Source organism: Urtica dioica, chromosome 6, assembly GCF_054948205.1.
Source record: "Urtica dioica subsp. dioica isolate 48M chromosome 6, U.dioica_male_clone48M_v1_H2, whole genome shotgun sequence".
Classification (NCBI taxonomy): Eukaryota; Viridiplantae; Streptophyta; class Magnoliopsida; order Rosales; family Urticaceae; genus Urtica; species Urtica dioica.
This window is the reverse complement of record NC_142761.1, coordinates 879,828-900,675: the sequence shown is the minus strand read 5'-3', so window position 1 is coordinate 900,675 and position 20,848 is coordinate 879,828. Positions and strand designations below refer to the sequence as shown.

At 36.8% G+C, this 20,848-nt stretch overlaps 4 protein-coding genes across 7 annotated transcripts; 3 read left to right on the top strand and 1 right to left on the bottom strand.

Annotated features, from left to right (window-relative positions):
• Positions 1 to 1,147: 1,147 nt before the first annotated feature.
• LOC149392696 (large ribosomal subunit protein eL29y-like) lies at positions 1,148 to 1,842 on the top strand. Its single transcript, XM_089617277.1, has 3 exons — positions 1,148 to 1,286; positions 1,401 to 1,504; positions 1,606 to 1,842. The coding sequence occupies exons 2-3, from the start codon at positions 1,403 to 1,405 to the stop codon at positions 1,687 to 1,689; spliced, it is 186 nt and encodes a 61-aa protein (XP_089473403.1). The 5' UTR covers positions 1,148 to 1,286; positions 1,401 to 1,402; the 3' UTR covers positions 1,690 to 1,842.
• Positions 1,843 to 2,779: 937 nt separating this feature from the next.
• LOC149392695 (dihydrolipoyl dehydrogenase 2, chloroplastic-like) lies at positions 2,780 to 7,858 on the bottom strand. Its single transcript, XM_089617229.1, has 15 exons — positions 7,381 to 7,858; positions 6,547 to 6,693; positions 6,286 to 6,420; positions 6,044 to 6,149; positions 5,613 to 5,737; positions 5,378 to 5,503; positions 5,214 to 5,294; positions 4,958 to 5,020; positions 4,774 to 4,848; positions 4,597 to 4,675; positions 4,406 to 4,506; positions 4,172 to 4,285; positions 3,957 to 4,070; positions 3,768 to 3,839; positions 2,780 to 3,124 (listed from the first exon to the last, which is right to left on the bottom strand). The coding sequence occupies exons 1-15, from the start codon at positions 7,693 to 7,695 to the stop codon at positions 3,077 to 3,079; spliced, it is 1,701 nt and encodes a 566-aa protein (XP_089473355.1). The 5' UTR covers positions 7,696 to 7,858; the 3' UTR covers positions 2,780 to 3,076.
• A 2,229-nt stretch (positions 7,859 to 10,087) lies between these two features.
• LOC149392694 (binding protein) lies at positions 10,088 to 18,465 on the top strand. Of its 4 annotated transcripts, none has more exons than XM_089616752.1 (24): positions 10,088 to 10,478; positions 11,267 to 11,347; positions 11,433 to 11,532; positions 11,628 to 11,712; positions 11,813 to 11,862; positions 12,629 to 12,708; positions 12,932 to 12,991; positions 13,100 to 13,199; positions 13,289 to 13,366; positions 13,504 to 13,571; positions 13,679 to 13,747; positions 13,826 to 13,903; positions 14,020 to 14,115; positions 14,225 to 14,295; positions 14,572 to 14,649; positions 14,758 to 14,851; positions 15,479 to 15,577; positions 16,277 to 16,461; positions 16,562 to 16,676; positions 16,772 to 16,903; positions 17,032 to 17,139; positions 17,216 to 17,325; positions 17,394 to 17,498; positions 17,601 to 18,465. In XM_089616752.1, exons 1-24 carry the CDS (start codon positions 10,434 to 10,436, stop codon positions 18,118 to 18,120), a joined length of 2,607 nt encoding a protein of 868 aa, XP_089472878.1. In that variant the 5' UTR covers positions 10,088 to 10,433; the 3' UTR covers positions 18,121 to 18,465. The 4 variants fall into 4 exon arrangements, with proteins under 4 accessions (XP_089472878.1, XP_089472876.1, XP_089472877.1 ...); XM_089616750.1 differs by having other exon boundaries at positions 17,017 to 17,139; XM_089616751.1 differs by having other exon boundaries at positions 15,479 to 15,589.
• A 656-nt stretch (positions 18,466 to 19,121) lies between these two features.
• NRPB9A (RNA polymerases M/15 Kd subunit) lies at positions 19,122 to 20,773 on the top strand. The gene is made up of 4 exons (XM_089618397.1): positions 19,122 to 19,287; positions 19,518 to 19,593; positions 20,151 to 20,309; positions 20,403 to 20,773. Exons 1-4 carry the CDS (start codon positions 19,259 to 19,261, stop codon positions 20,481 to 20,483), a joined length of 345 nt encoding a protein of 114 aa, XP_089474523.1. The 5' UTR covers positions 19,122 to 19,258; the 3' UTR covers positions 20,484 to 20,773.
• Positions 20,774 to 20,848: the final 75 nt, after the last annotated feature.

Genomic DNA, 20,848 nt, shown 5'->3' with positions numbered 1-20,848 from the left:
GATTAAGTTCAAATCCTATTTGAGGACATTTTATCCTTCCGTTAAAATCAAATTTCAAATGACGAAATATCCAAAAAAAATTAGAGCTAAACCTTTATTTTACGCAAATGTAACCTCACAAAAATGTGGTCTTCTCGTTGGTAAATATGGACAATTGAACATAATAGAATTTTCGATTTTTAAATAGTACATTCTTTGACTCATTTCAATATCAAGCAGAGGAAGACTTTCTTATGTTAAAGATCGGAATTAGAAATCCCAATTCCAGTTGCGGATATCTTCTACTTTGATCAAACAAAAAAACAAAAAAAATTCACAAAAAATTCCCAAAAAAAAAAAAAAAATAGCCACAAACACGAACGCTTGCCGCCACAAACTTGAAAAACAAACAATATGAAACATAGGAAATCAATCCAACAGCCTATTTTTTTGTAAATAAAACATAATTCATATTATAGAAAATAACCGGAAAGAATGCGATTAATTTCGAGTTCTCATGTAGAATAGAATCGAAAGTTCCATTCCATCAGTCACTAGAATGAAATTCCAGTGACAAAATAATTTAATCGGAACTAGAATTTTCAGATGATTCCAATTCCGACGCCTATAGTAACGTGATATTATTAATAGATCAATATGTTAAAATAAGTATCTTTAACAAAGTTATGTCGTTGTATCTATTCAAGGAACCTGTCCAAGTGTGATAGGTTTAGAATCATCATACCTTTTGACTTTCAAGAATAAAAATTACTATTAACTATACCTAATGTAAACTTGTAAAGTATAAAACTCTTTCTTTGAAAAGGAAATGGGAAAAAAAAACTATGACTATTTATTTATTCTATTTAATAATAATAAGGAGAAGAAAAAACCAAAATTCTAGAACACCAAAACAAAAAAAAAAGTTTATGTTATTTCAATTTGACACAAAAAAAAAATTAAAAAAATCAATGACGTAGCAATCAAGGTAAATTAGCATGTAAGCTTTTGGTGGCAGAACGTAGTGGCGTTTTTGTAATTTTGGGTCTTTGTTGGAAGAAACAAATACGACACATTATATCTTTAACTCGCTGTCGTTTACGGTAAGACTCAGCAAGACTTTCATAAGCCCATATACCAAAGATCAAGTTTAGAAGCCCAAATACCAAACAAAAAGCCCAATGAGAGGAAGAAAAAAAAAGAGGGTTTTTTTTTGTTCTATAATCCAATCACATATAAAGAAAACTCGAACCTCGTCTCCTTCGAAACCCTAGCTTCGTGTACTCTCTCGCAACTCGTCGTTTCAGGTTCGTCTCTTTCTCCGCCGAATCGGAGGTTACCGATTCCGTCCGATCGATTCGTTTCTCTCTTTATCTCTCAGTATTCTGTTCATTGATTCTTCGAATTTTGTGGCGTTTCAGAGATGGCCAAGTCGAAGAATCACACGGCTCACAACCAGTCGTACAAGGCTCACAAGAATGGCATCAAGAAGCCGAAGAAGAACCGTCACGCTTCCACCAAAGGAGTATGTTTTTTTTTTTGTTAAATAATAAATTTGTTTTTCTATTTATTTATTTATTAAGAAGTTATATTAAGTTTGAATTATATTTTTATTATGAAATATAGATGGATCCGAAGTTCTTGAGGAACCAGAGGTACGCGAGGAAGCACAACAACACCAAGCAGGTCGATTCCGGAGCAGAAGAGTAAATGAAATGTATTTGAAAAAAGCATTTCTCTATTTTTTTGTGGTTTTGTTTCACATTTAGAATTTTTTTTTCTCGCTTTTGAACTCAGTGAACATCATGTCGTTTGAATCGGATATTTAGATTAATGAAACTATTTTTATGGCTTTGTCGACTACTCAATATGCTTTCTATTTATCATTTGGCAAAGAATTGATTTCGACTGTGCGTTATCTGATTCATAATGCCTGTGATTTTTAGGCGTTTAGGGTAGTTAATACTCGTAGTTTTTAGTGACTTTGGAATAAGAATCGAGGTTCTGAATTCAGATATTCAGAAATAAGTAATTTGGCTTTGTATAAAGCCATGCCAATCGTGTTATTATAGATTGTTCGGTACTCATATCTCCAAATGATATGAAATGTAGTAGTTTCATATCTTTGAAATCAGTTTGTAGTACATACAACCAAAATCTCTATTGTATCTTCATTTGGAGTAATTTGGTTTGTTGATTAAGTCACTTTGCTTTACGGCTTACGGTTCATGAGTCAATATTATGGACGTGTTTTTGGGCACTGTTGAAAAGCGGCCAAAATCAAAGCTAAGTTGGTTTGTGCAGACCTTTATGTTGAGAAGCAAATTTGGTTTGTACGCCATTATATTCCATAATATGATTTTTGGCTGTGTCAAAAGATTGTATCAGACAATTCCTTCTCTGAGCTCATGCCAAGAGTGCATTGTTTACAAGTAACTAAAGTCTACTACACAAATTCCATATGATCCACAACGCCAAGTACAAGCGTAATTGTGGCACAATTGTTGAGTACAAGGACGTGAAGGCAATTTTACCCTAGGCTATTAGGCATTCATAGGATCAAATGTGACTTTATCGGAATTGTGGGTTTGCTTTAAAATTTTGTAGTACTTCAAGTTGTTTGCTTTCGGTTTTCACTTGGTAACAATTTTATAAATTGAATGGGAAAGAAATCACTTGGTACCAATCTTGGAATGTATCTTGTACCTAATTAAATTCATCCATCTAAATTCGTAATTGATAATATGGCAAATTCCACGCCTTGCTATCCATAGATATAGCGATGCTTGGATAGAAAAAATAGGCCAAAAATCAGGTTTCTTTTCTCACTATTATTGAGCCTTCAATAAGGGGCTTGTTTAAAACTATCATAGAAGAAATAAGTCCATAAAAAAATAATTAAAAAAAAAACTACAAATACTTCAAGAAGCTACTAATAAAATTATGAAACCAATGTAGTTTATGGCTAGACTTCCCCGCCCAATTCTCCGAGTTCCCAATTTCTCGACCCCTCTTCTTGTCGTCGTGATTTTTGTAGTCCCTTGAAATTTCCTATTATTGCAACTCAAATAAATTATGTTTGAACTCTCAAGAAGCTTTAGACCGCAACCTTTTCACTTACTGGGATGCCAACTTGAGCTTTGACCTGCCAAACATTTTAAAGGCATATACAGATAGTTTTATACACCTGAAAATATTTTAACTATGCATTTGACAAGGAAAGGCTTCAAATATATTTGCAGCTCGTTTTAATCAGTGATGTAATCAAAATAGCCTAATATCCTAGTATTTTTAGAGGAGAGAGATCAGATTGATGATCAAGGCATCAAAAGATTCAGGAAATTGTTGCAATTGTTTTTTTTATTCAAGCATTAAGGTCAGTTTGGAACCCGGATGCAATTGTGTTCTTTGTTCGTTATCAAACACCATATTTGTTTTATAAAAGCATTAAGGTCTATTTTTGGAACCCGGAAAATGCGAGGGAAAGTCAAAATTGGAAAGCAAATGGAAATAGAAGAGAAAATCAAATTATATGTTTTGTTTGGAAGTCATGAAAAATACTTTGGAAAATGACGAGTGATGGTGAAAAAGAGAGACTGAAACGTGGACCCCACGTGAAAAAAATTCCCTCTTATTTCTCCTCAATATAATCAACCTAAGAAAGATAGAAGGCGATTCCATTTTACTTTCCCTGCTATTTTCAAGGTTCCAAACACAAACCCTTCCCATTCATAACAGCATTCTCAGGCATGGTATCGAAATGACAAGGTCGTTAATTAAAGACTTGCCTTTGCTGATTTGAACAGCTCATCCAACACCTCAGACAAGGTCGGGTGCGCGTGAACGGCCAACTTCAAGTCCTGTCAATAAGTTATTTAACGCGGATTAGAATCACAGAATAAACCGTGGGTATTAAGATAATTAGTATCAAATTCCCGTAAATGATGATTTCGAGCTACTTGTTCATCATTTGTAACCTGAACACGTGTCCCCAAAGCGATTGCGTTTGATGCTTCGTGAATGAGATCCGCAGCGTGTAGCCCAAATATGTGAACTCCAAGGATCTCTCCGTTGTCGGGTCTGTAAATGAGCTGCGCAACAAAATGCATAAAAAAGAAAATTACGCGATATTTCTTATCTTATCCATCTACGATCTATCATTATAAAGTTTAACTAAATACAATTTACGAACCTTAGCAAGTCCTTCCCCTTCATTTTCTGCTAGGGCCTTCGTATTTGCCTTGAAGCTAGTCTTAGCAACACTGACCTCAAATCCTTCTTTCTCAGCTTTCTCCCGAGCTTGAGGCTGCAAATTTTTTAATTTTCAGCTAAATCTTATCTCGGAGAATAAAGCCACCACATGTTTATCTTTAAATTTAAAATAAACAAATAAGCAATGAATAATAGAAGTAGAAGATTCTAAGACCTCTGTTAATCCGACCATACTGATTTCGGGGTGGGTGAAACAAGCTGCTGGAATGCTCAAATGGTTGAGCACGTGATCCGTTCCCGTTACTTGTTCAACCACTGAACAAATAGCATCGCATATAAGAACATTGCATCGTTGCTCTAAGCGGGGAATCCACAAAAAAGAATTTTACTTGGTTAAAACTTTACCTGAAATTCCCTGAGCACTGGCTGCATGGGCAAGCATCATCTTGCCATTTGCATCACCGATGCAATATATGTTGGGAACCTGGTAATATCAACAAAAAAATGTAAGAATAACAGCTTTATGCTGTTGATCGCTAACAGGAATGTAATTAAAAAAAGGAGAATAAATAAACAATTTACCAATTTTCCACTTCCGTCAATTACTCGCATGCGTTCATCAACGGGAATAAAACCGCGTTGTGTCACTACATTGATCTGTAGGAAACCGAAACGATGCAAAAGACCGTCAACTTTTTTGTTTGGTATATAATAGGCAGCGTAATTATCTCAGTGATAGTAAAGAGTTAGTTTCGAGATGATGTACATTCTCCAAGCCAAGACCTTCTGTGTAAGGGGCGCGTCCAGTTGCAATCAGAGCGGCATCTACCTATAAGAATGTGGAGCGAAAAGAGTGTTAGATAGTAAAATTTTAGGGGTCGGATTAGTATTACTAAGAGTGTTAGCCTGTAAATATAGGTTAGCCTTTTAGGGAAGTTCTGGATCTCTATAATACCCAAGTTTATCTTGTATCATCTCTACCGTTTATCAATGGAATTCGATGGCTCTTATCAGTCACTTACTTCCAAAGTATCTTTTGGCTCTTTGGTCTTTGCATCAATAAGTTCAATGGTGACTGGTTTCCCATCCTTTGCAGGAGTAATCTGGAAATGAAAATAAGAATCCGAGATGAATTTATGGTAGCCATTAAACTCAAAAGTATTACATGTGATGAGTACATCATTACCTTGGTTGCGAACACTCCAGTATGATAGTCGATTTTCCGTGGATTTATGAGAACTCTTTGGGCTAACTTCCCAATCTCGGGATCAAATCCAGGCATTAGCTGATCTAAAGCTTCAATGAAAGTGACCTAAAGTATACTGTGACTTTAGAATCGTGTGACGTGTTTTTATAAGGAAAGCAAAGAAAATAACATTAAATGATGTCAAGGTCAAAGTAGGAGAGAGGGTAAACGCTACCTCACTTCCGAGTGCAGTATATACATCGCTGAATTCAAGGCCGATGTAGCCACTTCCAACAATGGCAATCCACTCCGGAACAAATTCCAATTTGAGTGCATGGTCGCTGGTGATCACGGTTTTCCCTGCAGGGCAATTTTCAGACCTTAGATAACACATGCTTTCTAACATTACCCAACTCGACATACTTAGTTCAATAAGTAAACCAACCGTTACTCTATGACTATCGTCTACACTACAAATAAGATAATAGATATATATTTCAATGCTTTGCATTGTATTAAATTTTTCTTCCGACTGATACTCTGTCCATTGGTATAAAACTCAAAGTTCAGACTCCTTGGATTATACGGAAAGAGATGAATAAGGTCTAATTAACATCTTGAACCTATTTTCATACAGAACTGGAAATCTAATGTTCAATTGATTACCATCGACTTCAATGCCCTTGGGAACGAAGGGAACAGAACCAGTTGCAATGATGATATCTTTGGCGGTTACAACATTTGATGCTCCGACTCTGACTTTGTGTGGTCCCTGAGTTGGTTTCATAAGACCGTCAAACCCGTAAGATAATCATACACACACATGTAAAGCAGTTCATGATGGAGAAGAAATATGTTGATGCTCATCAGGATGAAAAACCGAGAAAACACATGTCCATATTGCCTACCAGAATTGTACCGGCACCAGTCAAGATGTCTACTCCAAGAGATTTCATTGAATTCGTCAAACTTCCGCGAATTTTGGTGGCAAGATTGTTGGCATGATCAGCTACTCCTTGTCTGTCGTACCCAGCTGCTGCAACCTATTTTTTATTGTTATCATAATTTTACGAACAGAACATTAATTACTCAATCATATAGGATGGTAAATGTTGCCCGTAAAATCCAATTTCAAAATCTACGAACTACAGCATATCTGTTTCCATTACCTGCAATCCCATGGATTTCAAGTGATGTTCATTCTGAAACTCGCGCATCCGACCACTCACAGCCAGAAGAGCTTTAGATGGAACACACCCTCTGTTCACACAAGTTCCCCCCACCACATCTCCCTCGACAATCGCAGTTTTCAAACCCTGATTCGAGAATTCAGCGTCACAATTTCAGCAATCCAAATTACAAAAATTACCAAAAAAAAAAAAAAACCCCTCTCCACCGTCATTGCTTATGAGATACTTGAGCATCTCGTGTTTCTAATTATACTGCGCTTCTTTCCAAGTACAAAATACATGTATAATCATGTGAGAAGAACGAAAAATTAGATCAGCCAAGGAACTAATCAAAGACTAACGTGATCCAAGCCACTTAGAAACGGCAATACTAATTTAGCTATGTACACATTTAAAACTCGTATTCAGCTCAAAACGAAGTCAGTACTAGACATAAACACGAAGCAAACTTCAAACTCAACCTCAGCTTATGTATTCTTCCAGGTACAAGATCCAAATATCATCACGCGAATATAGCGAAAAATTAGATCATCACGTGAATCTAGGACTGACGTGATCGGAATTCTAAGCTAGTCTGAACAGTAAGCGATACTAATTCAGCTTAATACACAATTCGAACTCAAACTCAGCTCAAAACAACAGCAATACTACACTAAACTAAACACAATGCACACTTGCAAACTCAATCTCCGCCTATAGTATTCCAAAATGAATCTATGAAACTAAGATCAACTCAACACCTCAATCACATTCAAAACTCAACGAAATAAAATGAAATTAATAGAAGTCTAAAAAGCCACATTTGCTTTATACCTTCTCGACGGCGTGAAGCGCAGCTCCGTGACCACCGACTCCGGCGCCGATTATGAGCAAGTCGTAATCAAACGACTTCGACGGAGCTCCATTTCCCGACGCCGCCGCCGCCATAATTACTCTATTCGAAGTCGCGGCCATGTTCCGGCGAGGCGGTTGCGGTTGTCGCCGGAGCTCCAACGCCTCGCGTCGGAGTCCGCAGAAGCTGAGGCCTCGCGGCGTCTTCGGCGACGGAGAAAATGCGGAGGATGATCGGCCTGATCTGGCGGCAGCGATTGCCGGAGAGACGGCGGAGAGAGAGAGCGAGGACTGCATTGCGTAACCCTAGAGAGAGAGAGAGAGAGAGAGAGATTTGTGCTTGGTTCGATGGAAGAGAGAAATGAGAGAAGATCGAGCCTCGGAGAGTCCGTTTAAGCAGAGAAGAGAAGAGAAGAGAGGCGGAGATTTCCAAGTGGTTGATGAACAACTAACAATGGCTCTACTTATTATTTTGCTTACGTGGCAATTATTTATATTGTAATTCTGTTTTTTTTTTTTGGTCTATTTTCTTATTTGTTGTCTCATGTTGCTAACGTGCGCGTGTGTACACGGCGGCACTATTAAGTCTTCAGGGGAATTTGGTCGAGTATGCGTGATCAAGCATGAATTACGGATCATAGGTTAAAGAGACTCGAAATTTATAAAATATTTGTGTACTCTTACTCTTGGATAACAATACAATCACAATAGCATACCACGACGAATAAGGAAAAAAAAAAAACGATAAGGAATGTTACAAGATTTCTGAAAGGCACCACGAAATAAAATGATTAAAGAGATAAGGAAATATTGTGAACATCGAGTTCGCCGCTCGGTCTTGACGTTGGGAAGTATCGCTTTCATAGAAAAGAATATTCTAGAATCTCGACTGATCTCGAGAAGACTCGCCGGAGGAGCTATCTCTTCTCCCGTAAAAGTAGAACGATCTCCGACTTCAGCTCGCGATTTCATGCCTCCCAGGATCATCGTCTCGCTAGGTCGATCTATGACCTTCTTAGGCGCATGGAAAATATTTTTTCCCCTTTTTTCACAAGAGGCCATCCTCTTCGTTGATACGGACTTCGGACAGTGGGATGAGATGGAGGAAACCTTTTCTTTGAAGTCTTGGACTTCGTCGACACGGTGGGAGGAACGATCTTCTCCAGACTTTTTAGCGTTTTTCCTGTGATGGATCGAACAGGTCGATTTTCAGATCAACGATCTTGAAAGGCATCGTCTTATATGGCCCCACCAAATAGGAATAGGTCGATGGGATCGCCTCGACCGAACGAAACGGAAAAGGAGGAAGATGAAGAGTCACTGCCCCAGCGGTCTTGAAATCATGATTCATCCTGATTCTTTATGCAAGTTCACGAACTCCATGTCAGGAATAAGGCAGAAACAATTCAAAATTTGACGCTCATGCATGCAGTCGTACAAAAAAATCATAATAAAAAAATACATATATGGTTTTTCATTTATGTTACCTTCTTCTTGCAAGATAAAAGCTTCGTCCCAAAAACCCGACTAAAGTGTTAGGAGGAGATTTTTGAAGTGCTTAGGAATCTGAGCATGCACTGAAAAACATAAGCAAATTAAAAATTTTGCATTCATCTACCCCAAGATCGATCTTATGCACATAACAAAAATAAATAAAAATTACTCGTGTCTAGTCCCCACTCCATAAAAAATTTGTCGGATAAGAATCGACATTAAGCTCGTCGATTTTAAAATAAATAAAAAATTGTTCCATTTATCATCTCGATTCGAGATTTTGCTAATTACTTTCTTATAGGACGAGGGCAATGTAATATGAACTGGAGGATTTGGTGTTTTTATTAACAATCAAAAGACAAAATAAATCATCAACGGTGAGCGCGAAGCCTACCTTAAGCCCAAAAAACAACTCTTCGGAATTTCGTGGCCATTTGAGGAATGACGATTCCTAAACGGCCGAGAAATTCAAGAAGAGACTCGTAAGTGGAAACAATTAAATATGTTCTTATATGTTAAAAACATGACGAACTTACCAAAATATGTTTGAAGAAGTTTTGGATCTTGGATTTGCAGGAAGAAAAACATTGGATCTTGAAGTTTTGAATAACAATATTGGATTTGTAGGAAACAAACCGTCATTTGGATTTGTAGGAAAAAACGAGTTTAAGATTATTACAAAATGGGTTTAAAATGAGTTTAGGAAACGAACCGTCGGCGAGCAAGATTCCGGCGATCCAAGTGAAGAACTCCGACTGTCGTGAAGAAACCTCCGGTGACCCACAGGCGGAGAATACTTTGTATTATGAAGAAAAACTCGGCAACCCATGTATTTTGAAGAAAAAAATTCGGCCAACTTTGTGTGTGTTGAGGGAGTGTTATTCATTAATGGGTTGAAAGTAGTTGTGGAGAAATTAATTTCTCTCACCTACTACAAGTATATTTTTGTTAATTTTTGAGTTTTGGACTAAATTTGATAAATGACATTGAGATGATATTATTAGTGTCAATTTTCCGTATTTAAATACCGGAAAAACTGCGTGGGAAAATAATTCACACGACTCCAAATGGAAATGGTAGTTCCGTAAATAAACGAGACATGGGAGGTTATTCTCGAGATTCTAACATGCGTGTAATAATTTTTATTATCATTATTTTTATTAATTTTTTTTTAAGTTTCAGTTTCATTTTGTTTTCATTTTTTTTTCTCTTTTTGAAAGGTCGGGGCTTAGAGACAGACCACTTCGCTCTGTGAAAGAGAGAAAAGAGAATAAAAACGCGAAGAGAGAGAAAGTCTAGAGAGAGAGAGAGAGAAACCTCGAAGCAGGTCGACTATGCGTCGTCAATGGCGGTTAGGGTTTTAAATCGCGCTCTGTAATCTCGTTCGCTCTCTCGTCTATTGTTTCGTAACCAGCCTCGCTCTGTGTTTAGTCACGGCTTCAAAACCCTAATTTCGGGAATTCCCGAACCCCGCCCAGATTCATTCATTTCATCTCCAATTTCAGCTCCGGATTGGAAATCGGTAATTGAAAGATACAGTGATGGGCGCTCCGGAGAAATCTCAGGCTAACTCTAGTTCGATGCAGGTTAGTGAAAACTTATGAAAGCTTTTAGCTCTTATTGCCCTAAATAGATTGAATATCGGTAGTTAGTCTATTGTCTGGTTTTGAGCTCGAAATTTTAGATGTTGAATGATAAATTCATTGGATATTGTGCTTTGTTGTATTTGATTCAATTCTAGAGGCATCTATCGAATTTGCTCTGAAGTGTAACAAGTTATTAGATGTATTAATTTAGTTTGTTTAATCCGAATGAAATGGTGAGTCTAAGATATATCATTGGTGCTGTAAAATTATGGATGCGTGAACTGTATTGGACCGAGACTAAGAATTTGATGCTCTAAAAGGAAAGTCTAGTTACTTCCTTCATATATATCAGGAAGTCAGAAATGCTTAGTAATAAGTTGTTTGAAGAGTTTGGTAGCTTTTGCGGTTAAATTATCTGACAAAGATACCGTCTTTAATTTAAGGGCAAGAAAGTAGATATCATGTTGTAGACTACACCCTCGGAGTTTGATTTTTTTTAAGGATCGTCTCGAATCTTTGTTTTATGAAATCGTCGATCTGTATTTGGTTTTATTCATATTTTTGTTCAGTTGTTCAGGGTTTGTAGTGGTGTCCCAGCACGATTCCTAGCTCAGTATCTGCTAAACTGATATTATTATTGTAAAGTAACTATAATAACATTTTAAGTGGATTGGGAAGTATACTTGTTGTGCTCCACAACTCATTAGTTTTACTATCATTTCTTTCCATTTGCCTAGCTTGATTGTATGATATTTTTACTATTCTGATTGATTACATACAAACTTCAGCGTGTCAAGGTGTATCGTCTGACTGATGATGGTAAATGGGATGATCAGGGGACTGGACATGTAACTGTTGACTATATAGAGGTGTGTCTCTCATATGGTTTGATTTCCAAAAAAGGTGGTTGCTTGAAATTTCTTTGTATTGACTGAAAAATTAATATTACTACAGAGATCGGAAGAGCTTGGTTTGTTTGTATATGATGAGGAAGACCATGAAACATTACTTCTACACCGTATTAGTGGAGAGGACATTTACAGAAAGCAAGAAGGTATATTTTTTTTAGGCAATGTTTTTCATCGTTAATACTTCAAAAGATGCTATGTGGATTTGATTGGGGACTATTCTGTTTGATCATTTTTGAAGATACGATCATCTCGTGGAGAGACCCGGAATTTTCTGCAGAAGTAGCTCTTAGCTTCCAGGAGACAACAGGCTGTTCTTACATATGGTATTACTCACTCTTTCTTGTTCACTGTTGCATTTTCAGTTAGCAGTTCATGTACCTTTAAAAAAATGATTCTACTCACTACTTTTGTTCTTTTCTTTAGGGACAGTATCTGCAATGTGCAAAGAACTATGAATTTCAATTCTCTTAACAGTAAGTATCTTCATTTTATTTAAAACAATTTGTCATCAATTTTCCTTTCTCTGCTTTTTAAATTTTATCATGGTTAAAGGCGTCTAAAAAAAGATTTGGAGAGTCACGTGCCTTGGTTCAAAACAGCAGAGCATGCAAGACTTAGAGAGGCACGTGTGCCATGTACTTTTTTTTTGTTTTTTTGTTTTTTGTGTGTGTAATTTCTTGCTTGGGTTTTCTTTGTAGCTGTCTATTATTGAGGGTTAAAAATATTATGCATGAAACAAAACCCTAAGACGGGTGAGTAAAGTTAACAGGCATCTTCAAAGTCTCATCATGTGTCTTAGTTCATGGAAGTCACCGAAATTATCAGGAAACATGTATTTTAGTCCTAATCTTTCTGTTACAAAATTTGTTATCTGTACGTGTGCTTTCTTCAAAAACTATATGCAAAGGCACACCACCTGAACTGTGCAAAGGCCTGAACAACCATTTTTGCTTTTCTTATCTCGGAGATGGCTGGTTATGTGATATTTAATTGATAATAGGCGCCAACACGAATTCGCAAAGTTATTTTGAACTTAATATAAATTATATCTTGCTCGGCTACGAGGAAATTCGGCTATGGAGTTATTGATTCGAATATAGTTATTTGAAAATCACAGGGAATGGTAGAATGTCATTGACGTTATGTAACATCTAAATATTATGGGTTTAACATATGGAAATTGTCATATCTTACATTGCTCATACTTCATATATCATTAGTTTCTGTTTCTATCTACAGATGAAACATTTCATGGCTCAAACAGCGAGTTGAGGGAGCTTCCTACTGTTGAGCTTTCCACTCTTCCATTGATTCTCAAGGTAATATTTGATTGATTTTTGGAAGTCAATTGCACTTTGTTCTAATCATATTGGTGGTTCTAAAACCCTCAAACCTTAGTATACAAACAATGTGTTTAGTTTGAGTCAAGTGGCTTGGTGATGATTGCAAGTCTTCATTTCTCGTTTCTGTATCACATGCTATTCTTGTTTCGCTTTAAGAATTCACATCTCAGTGCTCTAGGACAATTATTATTTGGTGCAGACTTTGGCGGAGAGTGGTCTTGGCGATCAAATGCGATTGACGGAACTTATTCTGAATGATGTAAGCTTGTAAGCCTTATGCTTCCTTATTGGGGGAATCAAATTGCTTTCCGCGGTTCATCTTTCCTCAATATGATGTGACCTAAATTTTCAACTTGTACTTTCGCAGCAAGATTTTTTCCGGAAGCTGATGGACCTATTTAGAATTTCCGAGGACTTGGACAACATTGATGGTCTGCACATGATACACAAAATAGTAAGGGGGATCAGTAAGTACTCTCCAGATCATTATGCTATTAACACGCGGTGTAGTACATGTGTCATTACTGACTGGTTCTTGTACATATTCTTCCTGCAGTTTTGCTTAATAGTCCTCAAATTTTTGAAAAGATATTTGGCGATGACTTGATGATGGATATTATTGGTTGCCTTGAGTGTAAGTTTCATTTATTCACTATTACCACTATAAATGGTGTTATAATATGTAGAACAAGGACACATGGTTTGTTGGATGTTTTTTTGTTACTTAAAATCTATTTTGACGATTATATGATCTCAAACGTGATATTGCAGATGATCCTGAAGTTCCAAATGTCCAACATCATCGCAATTTCTTGAAGGAGCATGTCGTTTTCAAAGAGGTAGGATTCGTGAACTACTTATTGTACACTTCCGAAGATGGTGTTAAGATATGTAGTTTTTGGGCTAGTAACTCATTTTCTGAGTTGATATATGTTCACCTTTTTAGGCTATTCCAATTAAAGATCATCTGGTTCTCTCTAAGATACACCAAACATACAGAGTTGGCTATTTGAAGGTTAGAGTTTCTTCTGTTGAATAGCATGTTTTTATACTTAATTTCTTTATTCCAGCTCACCTTTTTTTTTTTCTTTAGGATGTCGTTTTGGCTAGAGTATTGGATGAGGCCACTGTTGCGAATCTGAATTCCATTATTCATTCCAACAACGCCCTTGTAAGAATCAATACTTGGTTTTTCAGTGATAAGTTGTACAATTCATTTATCTATCCGTGTTTGGGTGGCTTTGTTACTTATTATTAACCTTCAATCTTTATTTCTTTCTTTTGCAGGTGGTATCTTTATTAAAGGACGACAACACCTTTATTCATGAATTGTTTGCTAGGTTGAAATCAACCTCCATATCCGCAGAATCAAGGAAGAATTTGGTAATTATTTGATTTAACATAAGCATTTGCCTTCCTCCTTGAATCATTTACACTGCACAAAGTCACAACATTGACATCTTTTACCTTTTGTTTTGGGGATCAAATTTAGGTCTACTTCGTTCATGAATTCTGTAGCTTAAGTAAGAGCCTTCAGATGGTACAGCAACTTCGACTATTTCGGTACGTATGTGCACTTTCCATCTCCGTGTCACATTGCATTGTAGTCTATTATCTTTTTCTAATAAAATTCCTAGTTTCTTCTTAAAAAAAGGCTGATAATTGCTTTGTAATTTTTTTTATTCCCCCAGAATTTCCGCTTTTTTCAGTTAAATAAAGTTTTTGTTTTCTCCTAAAAACAAATATTGCTTTGTACATCATAGTTCGTTAGATAATTTTGTTGTGAAGAAAACTCATAATGTACTTGCCAATTAAGGTTGAACCGAACTTTGTATGCAGGGATCTCATGAACGAAGGCATCTTTGACATAATCACAGATGCTCTTCAGAGTCAAGACAAAAAGCTTGTACTAACTGGGTAATGGTGATTGATAAGTTTCTTACTTCCAGCCATTTTGTGCTATTCATTCAAGTGTATTTTCTGTTATATACATAGTTCTAACAATGTTAGTTATGGTTGATGCAGGACAGATATACTCATTCTCTTTTTAAATCAGGATCCGAATCTTCTGTGTTCTTATGTTGTTCGGCAGGAAGGAGTAACCCTGTTAGGACTTCTGGTAAACCTTCTGCGTTATGGTTGATGTTTTTCTTATATGTTCACGATGAAAGATTCTTCTGTTTCTTGGTAGTTATATTCCCTTCCAAACTTCCATTATCAGCACACAACTGATACCCACTTGAAAGATATTCGCAATTGCACTTTCTAGTAGTTTTGAATAATTAAAGGTAAATTCTTAAATATGTTTACGAAGGATATTAGGTTCTAGGATTTGATATCGCATTAGCTTCATAAACAAGAAACCTTTGTTGTTGAGCCAGTCTGCACGCGACTGAATTCTTAATTGGATCTATCCAGTTAAATCCCCCAAGTAATTTGTTAAAATTGCGCTTTCTTCAAATGGCCATCTTTACATGAAGGGGCACAAAAGTTCTTAGGAAGTTAGTGTAGTAAAAAGCTACTTTTACTAATATTATTATTACCTATCTACTTATATTTTTCGAGTCTTGAGATAAGCCATCTAGAATAATCCGTTGAAGATGCTCATTGACGTTTTTTTTGTTGTTGACCTCCTATTGTATTGTTAACGTAGGAGCTAGATCACTCTTGCAAGCTAGTTTTGAAGGAGTTTGCATGTTTCTGAAGCAATTACTTATGTGTCAGCGTTTTTGTCTTATGCTTATAGGTGAAAGGAATGATAACAGATTTCGGGGAGGACATGCACTGCCAGTTTCTTGAAATTCTTCGAAGTCTTCTAGATTCTTTTACATTGTCAGGAACCCAGGTGACTGCCCCGGTCTCTCTCTCTCTCTCTCTCTCTCTCTCTCTCTTATATTGTTCTTAACTTTGACATTTTCACTCACTTAACAATGGGTTTGGGTTATAGTGTTGTCAAATAATTGTTTGTGTACTTATCAACTTCTTAGCATGCATTTTGTTGAATGTTCTATGGTCGCTTTAGTTCTGCTTCTTTATTTAAAACGCCATCCCTGAGCTTACATTTGAAATGATTTTAGTATAAGTTTCTCAATACAGGGTAAAGTAAACTTGTGGTTTTTTTGTTAATTTTTATTTATTTATTTGGTAATGCTGCCTCTATTTGTTTGGAAGCTTATACGGGTATATTTTCTTCAGGTTTTTGCTCCTTCTCAAACCACTCGGTTGAGTGAAAATTTAAGTCACCCAATATCTGTATTCATTATTGAATGTATAACAGATGCAGAATGTTTTCTTTAATTTGGTTTGAAACATTGTATTTTTTCCTGTTTATACAATCTTGAAATACCTAATAGGCTTCATAGTGTGATCGGTATGAAATTTAGGCTTCCAATCTTGTTTATTTTTTCGAACGTGAAATTGTGGTTCATGTGATTCTGCTATATTTTTACACTAGTGTGATGAAATTGATTCTTGTCCACTTATGCTTACATCTGTATCGCGTCGTTGAACCTTACCGTTTCTTTTTTATTTTTATTTTTTGCAGAGAGATACCATTATTGAAATTTTCTACGACAAGCATTTGAGTCAATTAGTTGATGTCATTGTAGCATCGTGTCCTTCAGGCTCGGGTGAAAGAGTTGAAAGTCAGACTGTTGTGAAGCCTGAGATTTTGTCAAACATATGCGAATTGCTATGCTTTTGTGTTCTTCACCATCCTTATAGAATAAAGTAATCATTTGGATTCATTTTTCTACAAATGTGTTCATATCGTGACCATCAAAATGGAAAAGCTTAATCTCTCTCTCTTTATTTTTTTTTCTGCTTTCAGGTGTAATTTTCTCCTTAGTAATGTGATAGATAAAGTTTTGTTACTGACACGAAGAAGGGAAAAATATTTAGTTGTCGCAGCTGTACGTTTTATTCGTGCCACTCTGACTCGTTCGGTAAGTCGGTTCACTTTGATCTAACATTGATTCCAATGAAATCATTATTGATTTGTTACTGCACAATTTTTTTTTAATGCGCTGGGAATATGCAGGACGAGCACTTAGTCAATCACTTTGTTAGGAATAACCTTTTCAAGCCAATTGTCGACGCTTTCGTTCAGAATGGCGATCGCTATAACTTGCTTAATTCGGCCATTCTAGATCTTTTCGAGTTCATACGGAAGGTATCAAATACTCTTCAACCTCATCATTCTAGATTTTTTTTTTTCTTTTCTTTCCTTTTTTTTTTTTCTTTTTATCTTTTTTTCTCTGGTATTGATGCTCTAATTATTACCAGTCTGCTCAAATTCAGGAAAATATGAAATCGCTGCTTAAATATCTAGTCGATTCGTTCTGGGATAAATTGGTCAAGTTCGAGTATTTAGCTTCTATTCACTCTTTAAAGCTAAAATACGAGCAGGTACTATTTTTTCCCTCCTGCCTTGTTTTCTTTCCATTATTGGTTTCGGGCTTGACTGACAATCATACTTTTGCAGTGTTCGGAGACTTGTGGAGCGAAAACGACTGTCGCTGACTCGGAGCCGAGGAAGAGAACCGACGAGCGTGCTTTGGAAAAGGAAGAGGAAGACTATTTCAACGAAGACAGGTACAAGTTCTGTTCATTTCGATAATTCTGTTTGAGACCCACAAATCACATTTTATTAAATCTTTCAGCGATGAAGAGGACACCGCTTCAGCTTCGATGCCAAATAATCCCCCGAAGGTTCTAGCTCAGCCGGCTTTGTCCAACGGAGTCACTGTTGCCCAAACTCCTAAAAGGTCTCGTCTTTTTTTTTTTACTTCGATATTTTATGACCATTGTTTCAGACCATGTTTATCATCTATATATATATGAACTTAGCTTATTTTTTATTTTTTCAGTCCAAAGCCGGTAGGGCTGGTTGATTACGCCGACGACGAGGACGACGAGGATTACAAACCGCCGCCGAGGAAGCAACCCGAGAAAGACGAGGAAGAAGGGAAAATAGTGTTCAAGAGGAAACCCGGTTGGAAGGATAAAGACCCCGAGCACGTGAAGAAGAAGCGAATGATTAGAGCTGCGAAGCTGAGAGAAGTGTTCTTCGGTAACTTGAGCCACAACACCACCGCCAACAAAACGCCGATCGCTGCGGCGAAGTCGAATTCTCTCTCGGACGATTCAGAACCGGACAAGACTCCGGTTCCGAAACAAAGTCAAACCAAGGACGAAGAGGAAAAAGAAAAAGAAGAAGAAGAAGAGCGTGACTGCTCGGATAGTAGCAATGTGGGTCCCAGCGAGACCAGCGAGTCGTCGTCGTCGTCGCTCTTGAGCTCCGCACCGCCGGAGACGTTGCCGGAAGAATGTGCAAAGGTGGTGGTGCCGCCGAAATCTTCGCCGGAGATGGCCGTGAACGGTTCTTGAAAAGAGTTTGAGAGGTTTTTTTTTTATCCCGGTGAAAAGAGAGATTTCTATTGTTTTGAATTCTGAGTTGTGAAAAAGGAAAAGTGAATGTGGTGGTTGGTACCCAAAAAAAAAAAATTCAGAGCCCCGAAGCCTCGAGTTAAGCGATACTCGAACCAAGAAAACCCAGAAAGAAATCAAGGAGAGAAAAAAAAGAAGATAAAAGAAAAAAGAGCGGGGAACCACGGTGGTGCCGATAGGAAATACTGTATAGTGCCGTCGAACACGAATGAGTGAATGTTCACAATTTAGGCCATAATTGATTCTGTAAAAGAACTTGATTTTTATCTCTCTTCCTTTTTTGTTGATCTTATTTGTTCTGTTCCTGTCTTTATAGCTCTTCTTTTATCCCGGCGTCTATTAATTTTTTTTTTTCATTTAACTAGTGTCTGTAAATCGTTAGCACAAAATCCATATAAAATCAATTGAATGAGAGAATATGGGTTACTTTATTTTTTCAAAATACAACAAGATTACCAGGAGATGGTGATTTAATTGTTTAATTACAATACAAGGCAGAGTAGAAAAATTTGAGTCTTTATTTGTTTGACATGTTTAAGACTTCAAGTGACTTTTCTTTCGGCTCTACTAAAATCCAAATTCAAATTTAGGAGGGGGAGAACGTCAAAATTAAATTTTGAGGACGTCTAAAATTTAGTATTCTTAGTTTAAAGGTTCAGCATATATATATATATATATTTCAAAATTTATAAATTTTGTGAATTGCTTATTTTATTGTAGCGAAGCAATACATCAAATGCCGTATTATAAATAGAAGGGGGTCTATAATATCAAATGTACTAGTTTTGTTTTGTTTTTTTTTTTTTTTTGATACAAAAAATTACTACTTCTTTATTTTTTATTATATATATATATTTTAAACAATGAAAACGACAATAAGCAATGAAAAACGACAGAGAACAACATTTTTATTTATTCATTCCCTCCTCTTTCTCAAGTCACACAATCTCTGTAGTAGAAGAAGAAGCAGAAGAAGAGAGAGAGAGAGAGAGAGAGAGAGAGAGAGAGAGAGAGAGAGAGAGAGAATAAAAACCCAGGCGGCGAATCCTTCTTCTTTTTCTTCTTCGAGAGTGCGAAAATGAGTACCATGAAGTTCTGCCGTGAATGGTGAGTCATATACGCTGATTGATTCATATCATTTTCAGCTTCCAGTGCCTTCTAACTCTATTAGTATCTGAATCTTCATAGAAACTTTTTCAAAATATCTACATCAACCACTTTTTTCTGAGAATCGGAGCAATCGTTCGTGAATAAAGTTTTCTGTTGAATTAGGGCACAAATAGCTTCTTCTTTTTATCGTCTCTCTTGTTGTTGTTAATACTGTTTGTTGTGGTCAGTAACAACATTCTGTACCCGAAGGAAGACAGAGACAACAAGATTCTCCTCTACGCCTGTAGAAATTGCGATCACCAGGTTTGACTCTTCTTTTTTTCCCTCTCAGTTAATCTCATATCATATCAATTAATCTCATATAATCTCACCCGGCATGAAAGCCCCCATTACCATCACAGGCAAAACCTAAACCAAAAAAAACATATACATGAAATATGAAGATCATAATTACTAGACTTGGGTTCCAAAGAATTGTGATTTACCTTTGGTTGACTTGAACACAAGTTGAGAGTCCATTAGAAAAGCAGAGAGCTTCGATGTGAAGCCTTGCAGGGAAATCAGGACCAGGTCGTATCATATTAATTAATGTAATCTCATATCAATTAATCTCATATAATCTCACCCGGCAAAACATAAACCAAAAAAACATATATATGAAATATGAAAATCATAATCACTAGACATAGGTTCCAAAGAGTTGTGATTTACCTTTGGTTGACTTGAACATGAGTTGAGAGCCCATTAGAACAGCAGAGAGCTTCCATGGATTCACCATATACTTCGATGTGAAAGCGTTGCAGGGAAATCATGGCCTGATATCATATCATAATCATAATGTTGATCTCGTATCATCACAGGAAGTTGCGGAGAACAATTGCGTGTTCAGAAACGAGGTTCACCACGCGGTGGGAGAGCAGACTCAGGTCCTCCAAGACGTGGCGGCCGATCCGACGCTGCCTCGAACAAAGTCAGTCCGATGCGCTCTCTGCAACCACGGCGAGGCCGTCTTCTTCCAGGTCCTCCCACCGCCCTCATTTTTCCGTCTATTTACATTTTCGCCCCATGAATTCGAGTTTTATGTCACTCACGTCCTTTTTTTTTTGTTGCAGGCGACGGCGAGGGGAGAGGAAGGGATGACGTTGTTCTTCGTGTGCTGTAACCCTAACTGCAGTCATAGGTGGAGAGACTGAACATCTCGACTATCGAAAGGAAAATATCCGTAACAATTTTTACTCATTAGGTGTTCTCTTCGATGGTCTCGGAGATTTAAATCATTAACTATATGGATAGGAAATCTGGAACCTGTGTTTTTCATGACTTGTAAAGTTTTGAACCATGGCTTGTGTGGGGTTCATTTTTCATTAGCATGGATGAGTAAAGTTTAAGCCTTTGTTATTCATGCCTTTGTGTGTGTGTGTCTATTTTTGTTTCTCTTCCATTAGAAGCATGGATAGAAAAGATGGAACACTTTTTTTTTATTTTTTATTTTTTTATTTTTTATATTAGTTGTGTGTTTCTTTCTTTAGCACGGATAGTAAAGTTGGAACCTTTGTTT